This window comes from Olea europaea, chromosome 18 (genome assembly GCF_002742605.1).
Source record: "Olea europaea var. sylvestris chromosome 18, O_europaea_v1, whole genome shotgun sequence".
In the NCBI taxonomy this organism is placed as follows: domain Eukaryota; kingdom Viridiplantae; phylum Streptophyta; class Magnoliopsida; order Lamiales; family Oleaceae; genus Olea; species Olea europaea.
The window spans coordinates 28,164,819-28,178,757 of NC_036254.1; the positions used below are offsets into that span (position 1 = coordinate 28,164,819).

At 34.7% G+C, this 13,939-nt stretch overlaps 1 protein-coding gene across 1 annotated transcript; it reads left to right on the plus strand.

Moving 5' to 3' along the window:
* The first annotated feature begins 1,973 nt into the window (after positions 1-1,973).
* LOC111366964 lies at positions 1,974-5,187 on the plus strand. The gene is made up of 7 exons (XM_022987644.1): positions 1,974-2,016; positions 3,113-3,234; positions 3,340-3,409; positions 3,506-3,640; positions 3,731-3,993; positions 4,099-4,683; positions 4,780-5,187. Exons 1-7 carry the CDS (start codon positions 1,974-1,976, stop codon positions 5,185-5,187), a joined length of 1,626 nt encoding a protein of 541 aa, XP_022843412.1.
* The last annotated feature ends 8,752 nt before the right edge of the window (positions 5,188-13,939 follow it).

Genomic DNA, 13,939 nt, shown 5'->3' on the forward strand with positions numbered 1-13,939 from the left:
ACAATTACAAAAGATTGTTGCTTTATCTTCAACTGAAGCAAAATATATAGCTGCTACTGATGTAATTAAAGAAGGAATTTGGTTAAAAGGTCTTTTAAATGAATTTGGTTTCATAAGCGATGTTGTCTTGCATTCCGATAGCCAATCTGCTATATATTTGAGTAGAAATCCTGTGCTTCATAATAGATCAAAACATGTTGATGTGAAATTTTAATTTATTAGAGATGTAATTTCTCAAGGTGTTGTTAAATTTGAAAAGATTTCTACACAATTTAATCCTGCTGATGTTGGAATCAAAGTGCTGCCTTTAAACAAGTTTTTGGACTATTTAAAATAGCTGAATATTAACTCTTGCTGATTTGTGTATCAGGAATAAGAGCAAATGATGTCAAAAATTGGAGAAATCACTATAGATGAAACTAAAATCATTGTACCAAGGTGGAGAATGTGAAGAAATGTGGCACAATGATGATGGGCTGACTTAATACTTCTGCTGGGATGGTTAGTCCAAGAGATAAATGGTTTACTTAATGTTGGCAAAAATCGTGTAACTAAAACACTCTTTCTATACAATTGAAGCAATGGTTATGATCTTGCCAAGTGTCGTATTACTCACCATTGGATTGCAAGACTTCTAGGGCCTTCTACTTAACCCTCATTAGGGTTCCTAGATGGTGCTAGAATCTGGATTTTTCACTCTCTCTCTCTTATTTCGCCGCTTCATCTCTCTCAAGAGATGATTCTTCTTCTTTCGATCTAAAGAATCTGTCCAAAAAAGCTTCCTTCGATATTAGCCCCAAAATTGTATAATCTTGAGTGATTTGCATAGATTATCTTCATATATTCTTGAGTGAATGGCTGTATCGATTAGTGAGGCTTATGTTGAATAATCTTAAATGATATTCTGAGTGCTACAAGATGTACAATCTGGAAGACTTCATTGATTCGTTGATATAGGGATTTTTTCCGGTTTGACGAAAGTTCAAAAGGGGATTAGAAACGATGTTCCGAAACTCTTGCCTTAGGGCGAAAAATCATGTGTTCATCTTTTATTTTTCTGCGATTTCTTTTCATTTTTCATTTTTTTACGTTTATTAGTTTCGGTATTTTTGTTGATTAAGCTCACTGGTTTTTTGTGAACTTCCCATTACAAAAATAAACTGAAAAATAAAATATTGAAGTTTTCTCCACCCTCTTGCCACCACCTCAAGCATTTCGGGTGGGAGATAAAAAATTGTATATAAGAAGGTCGATATGAAAATGGTAAAGAGAGTAAACGGAAATCATATGGTGAAGAAGGAAGTACATGATGAAATTAATAGAAAGGTCAAGAAATCATGGGGATAGTGAGGATTAACGACATATGGGACGGAAATGAATAAAGATAAACAGATAAATAAGAAATTAAGATTTTCAAATGAATAAAAATAAACAATAAAAAAAATTAAAGTTCTCTCAACCCCTCCCCGCTCATTTAACTTATCCTTCCAAGAAATGGGCGAGGAAAATGGAAAATAAGAGAGGCCAGCACGAAAATGATATACATTGAAGACTATCGACAGTTGCCTTTCGTGGCATACACACGGTAGGTTGTTATTTGATATATTAATATAGTAGTTTTTTATTGTTTTATGCATCAAATAACAAACTGTCGTGTGATATATTGTAGGATGACTGCCGATAGTTAGGACTATGAATAATATTATTCATAAAACTAATAGCAGGTCAAGGAATCATAGGCATGTTGATAACTGGCAGATGGGACAAAGGAGTGAACTAAAAAATAGGAAATTTAAGTTTTCTCCATGCCTCGTGTCGCCACTCAAATTCCCATTTCAAGTTGGGAGAGAGGAAATTGGAGAATAAGTAAGGATAGTATGAAAAATCAAAAAGTGAGTAAATAGAAGCCAGTTGGGAAGGAAAGAGGAAAAAAACATGTGAAATCAATAGTACAGGATCGAGGAATCGTGAGGATGGCGAGAACAAATAAGCCAGAGGGAACTGCAAGCCGAGGAGGTGGGTTGTAATTTTGTTTTTATTAATTTTCTATTCAAACTAATTATGCCTTTTGCGCTATCGATTTTGCCTCTTGAACAATATTTAAAGTGCATAACTTTTCAATGTTAATTTGAAATTGAATATCATAAATTGAAATAGAAGGCTAGAAAAAATTGTCAAATGCCAAGACTAGCTACAATTTTTCCTTTAAAGTATTTGAAAAAGTATTTTACAACAAATTTCTTGGGATCGATGGATGGAATGCTAGGTGCATATTGGGGTGTTTAGGTAGCCTATGGTGTTGGCCATAATAATGGGTAGAGCTCGAAAATCCAAAGAGAGTATGTTACAACTCATTTTATCTAGTCAAAAGTCAAGAGTTGAATTTTCAAAGTCCAAGTCAAATGAGGACTTTAATGAAGTAAATTATTTTATTGTGGTTATTTTACAAATTGAAAATATTTTGTTGGTCTAAGATGGATAAATTTTAAAGTTACGGATTTACTTTTCTAGTTTTGAAAGATAAGGGTTTAAGGAAGTGCATATGAAATTAGAAGGACTTTCTTTGCTTAAAACCCAATAACCCATTTCATTTCGGGGGATTGATTTAAAAGGCTTGGTCAAACTAAATATTTGTCCAAGAAGACCAAGAACTAAGGCTTTTAGTTGAAAGGCCTAAAATTATTAAATATGGAAAATAGAATTTGTAAAAAACTAAAATATTCTTGTATGTAAAATGATGTTATTGCCCTAATCTCCTTCACTCCTCTATGAACGACTCAACCACGGTATGTGCCTCCATGCTGATTTTCTTATCATTTTCTTCTTCTCTACTTAATGAAATCACAAAATCTACATTCTCATTCCCTTAAACATTCAATCTTGCTATATTTTTATTGGGCATTTGGAGAAGAAGAGAGTGTATGGTAAATTTTCAATATTTGAGCCACTTTCTTTCTCCATTATTTTGAATCATCTATTCATGTTGTTGTATATGTGTTTGTGGTGTTCATTTTTAAATAATAATTTTGAATTTATTTTATGATTAGATTGGAGCTTTAAATGGGTTACTTCTCAATCTTATTCTCATTACCCCCTTATTTGTATTCCTTAGTATTAATTGAAGTGAAATGTGAAGTGGTGAAGGATGATTGGCTTTTTTCTCATTGTTTTCACGTGAAACATGCATTTGATTTTTTTCAGTACAGAATGACATCCATATCATTTTATGAAATCGTGAACAACATAGATATCGTTTTCTGAAATATATGACAACGTACATATCGTTATCAATACTATATGATATTTTAAATTTGATGAAATTTATATATTGAGTTACAGGTTGTGGATACCATGGACATGGTATGGATATCGATTTGTTATCCAATTGAATATGAGCAGACATTTGAAGGTGCATGAAAATGGAAGTATTCTGAAAATGGCAAAGAGAAAACAATACCTATTCTTGTTGCAAAAACAATTTCTTATATGGAACTATATGATAAAGTTAAGGAGGCATTGAATATCGATACGAGTCTATACAAAATAGAGATTTCAGTTCTTCTCCCGATAATATCTAAAACTCTAGCTGCACCAATCATAATTGATTGTGACAACAACGTGAAGTTGTTTATATCTGCCAGTACAGAAACTTTTCTTTGTGTAAGTATTTGAAATAAAGTTATTGAGAATCGAGAAGATTTTGGTAATGAAGGATGTTTATTAGTAATAGATGGTAAAGAACAAATTGGAAATATGAATAACGAGGAGGAACATGATCGAACATACAACGATGGTAATGATGACAATGGTGATGGAATATTTGTAGATTATAATGGTTTTGATGTAAGTGAAGATAGTCTCCGAAGATTAGATGACGAAGTTAATTCTCATGTGGCAAATGACAATAATTTTGAGTTACACACGCATGAACCTTATAGTAGGAATATAGTGAATGGTAATGATGTCGAAAGTACTCAGATTGTATCTGCAAGTGTAAGTTCACTCTATTATGAGACATCAGCAAAAATTCTAAAATGATTAGATGTGGGAGTCAACCAGTTGTTTCCATCGAAATATGAACTAATATCAAAATTGCAGTTGCTAGCTGTGAAGTGCCACTTTTACTACAAAGCTAAGAACTCAAATAAGAGCACTTATACAATTGTTTGTATTGATGAAAATTGCAAGTGGCGCTTACGAGCAACCAAGATTGTAGAAAGTCCCATTTTCGAAGTTCGAAAGTACAATGGTCATCATTCTTACTCCATGAGTGTTCATCACAGAGATCATAGGCATGCTTCATATATGATTACTGGAAACCACATCGCTCCTAAGTATGAAGATGTTAACCGAGTTTACAGACCAAGGGACATTATTAATGACATTCGTCGAGAGTTCGGCATAATCGTAAGTTATACTAAAGCGTATATGGTTAAAAATTTTGCTTGTGGACTGATTCATGGGAAACCTCGTGAGAGTTATACGAAATTGCCAGCATATTGTCATGTTTTGGAGATGCAAAATCCTGGTACACTGACATTCATTCATACTAATGATGATCGGCACTTCAAGTACCTTTTTATGGCATTGGGACCAAGTATACATGGGTTCCTAAACTCAATGCGAAAGGTTATTTCTATAGACGGTGCATTCTTGACATCGAGAATGAAAGGTGATCTACTCGTAGTAACTTCTCAGCATGCAAATTTTCAAATATTTCCACTCGCATGGAGAGTAGTTGATTCGGAGAATGATGAATCCTGAACTTGGTTCTTTCAGAAGTTGCGGTTAATAACAGGTGATACGGATGACCTTGTGATTATATCTGACCGTGCAATGTGTATCAAAAATGGAGTTAGAAATATGTTTCGATTTGCTTATCATGGTAATTGTACATATCACTTGCAAAAGAACTTGAAGACAAATTTTTCACAGTGTGATGTTGTAACTTTGTTTAGGGCAGCGTCGGAGACTTATACTGTAATCGAATTTGAGCCCTACATGACAGCTCTATACAGTAAAAAGGAGGGCATCAAAGAGTATCTATTAGAAGAAGATTTTCATTATTGGGCTAGAGCGCATTTTACCGGGATACGTTACAATATCATAACTACAAATAATACGGAATCTATAAATGGTTTGTTGAAGAGTGCTCGAGAGCTTCCCATAGTTGGTTTAATAGAATAGATTCGTGGGATACTACAAAGGTAGTTTTATGAAAGACATGCTGAAACAGAAAAATGTGTGACCCAACTCACGCCAGCATTAGAAAAAAGATGTGCATGATATATAATGATTCAAATAGGTTACAGGTAAATCAGGTTTCTCCTGACATTTATCAAGTTGGTGAAAATTTAGAACACCACTTTGTGGATTTTTACGAAATGACATGTACGTGTAAAAGATTTAATTTGGACAAGTTTCCATGTGCGCATGTAATTGCTGATAACAGCTATAAATTATGTACCCCCTTTTACACTAATATTTGTTAGAAGCAAGCTTATTTTACATACGTTTATCCTTTGCCGAACGAGATCGAATGGCAAATTCCTAAAAATGTGATAGTCAAAGAAGTATTTCCACCATTGGTACGAAGACAGAGCGGGAGACTATCAAAAAGAGGAAAAGGTCGATCAGATAGAAGCGTGTGGCTCGTAAGTGCAGCAGGTGCAAGAAAACTAGTCATGTTCGATCCACTTGCATGGGACAAGTAGCCAATAGTGAACCTTAAGGTTGTAACACTATCGTGTTTTGTAACTTTACGACTCGTACTTATTATTTCAACTGAATGAAATGACTTATTAGATTTTGTAGTCATTGCGTTATTGAAATATTTTTGTACCGTTAGAATCAAATTAAAGTATTTTAGGTATTCATGTTCCTTTTTCTCACAGGGAAGGCAAACTACGTTCATGTCGTTACAGTAGACATGAATGTCGTTCCAGTTCAAAAATTGTACAGATTAATATAACGAGTTATAACTCGTTCCTGAGACACAAAACGACATGCATATCGTTTCAATGTTAAATGCACACTGCTTCTTTGATTTTGAGTAACGACTTAGAAATCGTTATGATTACACATCGCGACTTCGAACTCATTTCAGTTAAAATTGATATTAAAATGATTTCAAACTTGTTCCTAAAATATAAAACGACATGCATCGTTTCAATGTTAAATGTACACTGCTTCTCTGATTTTGAGTAACGACTTAGAAATCGTTATGACCACACATAACGACTTCAAACTCGTTTTAGTTAAAGTTGATACTAAAACGATTTGAAAATCGGTCCTGAGACACAAAACGACATGCATATCGTTTCAATGTTAAATACACACTACTTCTCTGATTTTGCATAACGACTTAGAACTCGTTATGACCATGCGTAATGACTTCTAAGTCGTTTTAGTTAAAATTAATACTAAAACGATTTCGAACTCGTTCCTAAGACACAAAACGACTGCATATCGTTTCAATGTTAAATACACAATGCTTCTCTGATTTACGTAACGACATAGAACTCATTATGACGACACATAATGATTTCGAAGTAGTTTCATTTAAAATTGATACTAAAACGATATTGAACCCGTTCGTGCGACACAAAACGACGTTTACATCGTTTCAATGTTAAATACAAACTGTTTCAGTGCTTAACGAGGGTTGGGCACATATCGTTTCTTCTCATTCAGAAAGACATTGATATCATTCTAGTGTAATCGTTCCTGAAACAACATCCATCTCATTTCATTACAAACATATCGAATTCGAAATCGTTTCAGTTGAAATAATAACTACAACGACATTGGTATCGTTTCCTCTCACTTGATACGACATTAGTATCATTATGCTTAAAAATGATGTTTGGGCCATCCACGGCCACCGGCATACGTCCCACCGTATGTATGATGATAAAAATAGGTCATTGAGCTAGTTCAATCTCACTCGAACGATGCTATGGTAACGTTTGTGATTTCATAGTTGTCGTTTACACTCGGGTTATTTCGATAGAAATAGGGCATCTCTGTTGGCTCTTTCAGGCCATTTGAGAGCTACCAGTCCACTTGATACACTCTTTCGATCGTTATACACATTTCGAAGGTGTGTAGAGCGATCGTGGACGATCGAAACGTCGTTTTTAGGCATAACGACATGAATATCGTTTAAATTGCGAAGAAACGATACCGAAGTCATTATAGTTCTTATTCCACCTGAAACGATTTCGAACTCATCAGATTTGTAATGAAACGAGATGGATAACGTTACATTATTTCACTATTTGGTACATAAAGATATACACGTCGTTTCTTCTAAAAGTCTACGACTTCTAACTTGTTTCAATTTATATAACTTCTACAACGACTTCGGTATCATTTCTTCGCAATTTAAACGACATTCATGTCGTTATGCCTAAAAATGATGTTTCGACCGTCCACGGTCGCTCGACATACCTCTGAAATGTGTGTGACGATCGAAAGAGCGTATCAAGTGGGCTGGTAGCTCTCGAATGGCCCGAAAGAGCAAACGGTGATGCTCTATTTCTATCGAAACAACCCGAGTGTAAAAGATAACTATGAAATCACAAACGTTATCATAGCGTCGTTCGAGTGAGATTGAACCTGCTCGATGACCTATTTTTATCATCACACGTACGATGGGACGTATGTCGTGGTCGTGGATGGCCCAAAAGTCATTTTTAAGCATAACGATACTAATGTCGTTTCAAGTGTGAAGAAACGATACTGATGTCGTTGTAGTTATTATTTTAGCTGAAATGATTTCGAACTCGGCAGGTTTGTAATGAAATGAGATGGATAACATTACATTATCTCACCATTTGGTACATAACAATATACATGTCGTTTCTTTTAAAATTTTACGACTTCTAACTCATTTCGGTTTATGTAACATTTACAACGACCTCAAAGTCATTTTTTCAAGAATATAACGATATGTATATCGTTATACCTAAAAATGACGTTTCGACCGTCCTCGATCGCTCCACATACCTCCAAAATGTGTATGATGATCGAAAGAGCGTATCAAGTGGGCTGGTAGCTCTCGAATGGCCCGAAAGAGCCAACGTAGATACCCTGTTTCTATCGAAACAATCCGAGTGTGAAAGACAACTAGAAATCACAAATGTTACCATAGCGTCGTTCGAGTGAGATTGAACCGGCTCGATGACCTGTTTTTATCGTCATACGTATGGTGAGACGTATACCATGGCCGTGGATGGTCCAAATATCATTTTTAAGCATAACGATACTAATATCGTTTCAAGTGTGAAGAAACGATACCGATGTCATTGTCGTTACTATTTCAGCTGAAACGATTTTGAACTTGGCATGTTTGTAATGAAATGAGATGGATAACGTTACGTTATTTCATTATTTGGTACATAACGATATACATATCGTTTCTTTGAAAATTTTACGACTTCTAACTCATTTCGATTTATATAACATCTACAATGACCTCAAAGTCGTTTCTTCAAGAACATAACGATATGTATATCATTATACCTAAAAACGACGCTTAGACCATCCTCGATCGCTCCACATGTCTCCGAAATTGAAACCAATTTTTTCCTTAGGAATCTGTTTTAAGTTTGTTGGAATATAGCGGTGTTAATGAAATCGGATTATCACATACCGTATATGCAATATACTGTATATGCAGCTTATCGTATTTGCAGGTTGCTTACCGTATTTGCAGCCAGCTTACCGTATATGCATCTTACCGTATTTGCAGGTAGCTTACCGTATATACAGCTTATCGTATTTGTAGATTAACGTATTTGCAGACAACTTACAGTATTTGCAATTTACCGTATATGCTCCCTACCGTATAAGCAGTGTGTATTTAACATTGAAACGATATGCATGTCATTTTGTGTATCAGGAACGAGTTCGAAATCATTTTCGTATCAATTTTAACTGAAATATCTTAGAAGTCATTATGTATGGTCATAACGATTCTAAGTCATTACTCAAAAGCAGAGAAGCAGTGTGTATTTAACATTCAAATGATATGCATGTCATTTTGTATCTCAGGAACGATTTCGTAATCGTTTTAGTATTAATTTTAACTAAAACGACTTTGAAATCGTTATGTATGGTAATAACGAGTTCTAAGTCGTTACGTAAAATTAGAGAAGCAGTGTGTACTTAATATTAAAACGATATGCATGTTGTTTTGTGTCTCAGAAACGAGTTCGAAATCGTTTTAGTATCAATTTTAACTGAAATGTCTTCGAAGTCATTATGTATGGTCATAACTATTTCTAAATCGTTACTTAAAATCAAAGAAGCAGTGTGCATTTAACATTGAAATGATATGCATGTCATTTTGTGTCTCAAGAACGATTTCAAAATCGTTTTAATATTAATTTTAATTGAAACGACTTCGAAGTCGTTAGGTATGTTCGCAACGAGTTCTAAGTCGTTACGCAAAATCAAAGAAGCAGTGTGTATTTAATATTGAAAGGATATGCTTGTCGTTTTGTTTCTCAAGAATGAGCTCTAATTATTTTAGTATCAATTTTAATTTAAACGACTTCGAAGTCGTTATGTGTGGTCATAACAATTTCTAAGTCATTACTCAAAATCAAAGAAGCAGTGTGTATTTAACATTGAAACGTATGCATGTCGTTTTGTGTCTCAAGAACGAGTTCGAAATTGTTTTAGTATTAATTTTATCTGAAACGGCTTCAAAATCGTTATGTTTTGTCATAACGAGTTCTAAGTCGTTACGCAAAATCAGAGAAACGGTGTATATTTAACATTGAAACGATATACATGTCGTTTTGTGTCTCACGAAAGAATTCGAAATCGTTTTAGCATTAATTTTAACTTAAACAACTTCAAAGTCGTTATGTAAGGTCATAACGAGTCCTAAGTTGTTACACAAAATCAGAGAAGCAGTGTGTATTTAACATTGCAACGATATGCATGTCATTTTTTGTCTCAAGAACGAGTTTTAAATCGTTTTAGTGTCAATTTTAACTAAAACGACTTCGAAGTCGTTATGTGTGGTCATCACAAGTTCTAAGTCGTTACGCAAATAAGGACAGCAGTGTGCATCTTACATTGCAACAACATGACAATGGAAGACAATGAAAAATATGTAAACTTGTATATGTAAAACTCAACAACCTGACATGGAAAATATCTAAATTTTAAAGTTATAGAAGATAATGAAAAATATATATATTGAAATTGTATTCAAACCCCAAAATAGCTGCTACTCCAAAGCCAAAATAACCAAGTTACTACATAATGTTATAAAAATATAAAAAAAATACAAGCAAAGCACAATCTACGGCTCGAAATCCCAAGCCAACAACTCTGCAGCCAGTTCCTTTCTCCATACTGGTACGTAATTCGGTCGAATTGTATTTACGTCCATATTTTCTTGCAGAAATTCTATGTATTTGATAGCGAATATTCCGCAATCAGATCTACAAAAAAGTTGTAAAATTTTTGTATTAATTTTCAATACTCAAGATAATATGGTACTACTGATTATGAATAGTGATGGCAAAAAAACCCGGGGCGGGGCCCCATCTCGAATGGGGCAAAAAAACCCGCCCCAATGGGTTAGCGGGGTTGGATGGGGCGCCCTGTGAATTTTTTTTTAATTTCAAGTTATATTATTATTAAATAATAAAATACAAATGTAAAATTTTAATTAATTACAAAAGAAATAAAATTTAGTCAAAACGTAACTTTATTTGAAATTGTTTAATTTTTAACATTGTTTATTTCAAGTGTTTACTTTGAATTTTAAAATTTTGAATTTATATTTTTTTTTCTAATAATAACATAATTTGAAATTTTAAAAATGTAAAAAATAATAATAAAAATAAAAATAAAAATAAATTAAACGGGACGACAAATGGGGCGGGGCGAGGCTCGAGTAGGGCGTCCCGGGGCCACTGCCTCCCTACAATTAGTCATTCTTATCTAGTCACTTGTTGGGGAACATCTTTCACGTTCACAAATTTAAAATTCTCCGTACTATATTTGCTTTCACCGGTGACATGAGATTTTATTAATAACGGAATAACCACCTGTATGGGCAAAAAGTAAGCTTCAAACATTGCACGGGGAATGTGACTCTTCAGACTATCAAACATAAAAATGGCCCGTTCCTCTATGTCGACTTGAACTGCAAACCAATGGTCGCGGATCCAACAAGGAAGATACAAATATCTACAATCCTTCCAAGGTTTACTGAGCTCCGGAGTAGCCCCTTTCACATAATTAATTAGACTCTTACTACATTTGAGCTCTTTATTGAACTGTAATTGGCCATATGTATTGACAACAAATTGATAGAAATAAGCGTCCAATATGCAACAGTCTTGTCGGAACAGATTGGGAAATTTGGAAGCCTTTTCTCGTATCTGATATAGGGTCTCGTTCATAATCTACAAAAATAAACTAATAAATTCAAACTAAATTCTTTTGTGACATTATCGTAAAATCATTAAAGTTGGATTACTTACACTGTCAATAATCCAACCATCATCTTTCAAAAGTTCCATCAAACTTTGTGCTTGAATATCATAGAAGCGTAAAGGTGTAATTTGACTGTGCATACAACAAAATCAACACGAAGTTATATTTAGGTAATACTGTCATTACTTTTACATGTACTTACAACTATATGTAATAATTTACCACGAAAATGTAGTTTCCATCCATTTGCAAAAAGCTTCAACCTTGACGGGCTCTACTTCTCAATAAGGATCATATACATTGATGTCCGACAACTTTTTCCTCTTCGTTAAGTCAGTGTACGGAGAACACAGTAAGCGCACTTTTCTCTTTCAACGATACCCTCGTCCTTTCGATGGATCGCATCCCGCCTCATCGATTTCTACAATATCACCTATATGTTGCAAATAACAATTAGAAGTGAAAATTTTGTTTCATATGGATATAAAGATGTAAAACTGAACTTTGAATTTATTTTTACATACCTTGTGTGGATTTATTTGTATCCACATCATGCTTTTCAGGCGTAACAAAATCAGCGATCCCTTTTTCCACATCAGGATGCTCTTCCTCTAATATTATTTATTTTCCAACACTCTCCTTGTCCATTTTTTCATTTTCTTGCTCATCTATACCATTCCCAAATCCAGCTACCTTTTCCAAGTCATTCCCTCCTAAATATTTGTCTCTACCTTCCTCATCTAAATTTGGGTCCTCCTCACGCGCTTCTACATTTGTTTCAGCAGTAGGTCCATCTCTCACATCATCAATTCTAGGCTCAGTTTCCAACTCATTCCCTCATACATTTTTTCCTCCAATCTCCTCCTCCAACTTTGGATCCTCTTCAGGCAGATCTATATTTCTTTCAGTAGTAGGCACATCTATCACATCATCAAACCCAGCCTCCTTTTCCAACCCATCCTTCAATTCATTTTCTGGTACATAGGCTGTGCTACTAGTGGCACCATCAAATGCACTAGTCGCTAGATGGAACCAACCCGCCACAGCCAATTCAACTAACCAGTCAACCTTTTTCTCCACCCGATCAATTCGAGTCGATATGACTGCTTATAGCTTTCCCTCAAGTTTTTCCATTTCCGTTCTCAATAAATCCGCTATGTTCATCTCAAAACCAAGATGTGATGGTTGAGTAGCTCTAGGAGACTCTTCGTGGTATGCATGATGTGGCTAAACATCATGCTCAGCCTCATCTCCTTCGGAATGGTGTGAAGCAATCTCATCTTCTTCCACAATCGGGGTTAACTCTTTCCAATAGACCTCTTCCAGTTCGACTTCAGTAGGAATCAATGTGGAATTAACCTCCAACTGCAAATATTAAATCTGCAAATCATTAGTCATCCACTAATCTAATTCCATAATTTGTCCCCATTAAACTTTAAAAAACATAAATTTACCTCTTTCGATTTCAACACAATATCAATGGTGGTAGACGCTAACCTCTTCGGCATTTCCCAAGCAACCATTCTTGGAATTACATCTAGATATTTTGTAGCAAGCTTCATTCCCAAAGTTGGAATCGCTTCGAATGCCCAAATCTATTATAAAACATACATTACTATCTCATGACACAAATTTATATATACAAAATATTACAAGTCAAGTATATTGTTTGTTTATACCATTATAGTAAGGAAAAAGTCGTGCAAAGAATATCGACAACGTGACTCTCCTCCGACATCTGAACTTTTCAATTTACCTCCTATCTCACGTCTGAATACATTCATCGTGTATTCAAATGAAGTCTTTCCCTATGAATACTTTTTGAACCTGTCCAAATCATCCACCAAGTCCAGCCACCATAAATCGATGTAGGTATTTTCCTCCGTGACCCACAAGACATACGCCAATATTACGATCAATCCCAACTTATACTTATCGCTCTTTCTCTTCTTACAATATACAAATGCATTGTAGACATCTCCCTTTGTAATTTTCCCCCCACTATTCTTAAAATATTCTTTCACAATCCAACACTCCGCCCCCAACGTCTTATCTACATCATTCTCATCACCCACATTTAACCCAGTGACTAAAACAAATTCTTCCAATCCATACCTCGCTCGTTTATCTCCTATCTTGAACCACAATTCTCCATTTTTGTTGGTCTTCATTTTCCTCAATAACAACTGATGGATGACCTGTGAAGCCAACCTTATATTCCTAAGTCTAAGCAGAGATCTAAAGCAGCTCTCCCGAAACTTGCTTTTGTGATTTGTATCCAGTTGTTCATAGGCATCCTGTACTACTTGGACTCTACATCTTGTTGTAATCGTAGCGTCAATCTAAATATTCTCCATAGCACTGTAAATTATAAAACATGTACATATATTAGAACAACTGATGACAATAAGATATACATATGTATGCACCTCAAATGCTGAATGTCATCAAGAAATACTATGATTTTACTTCA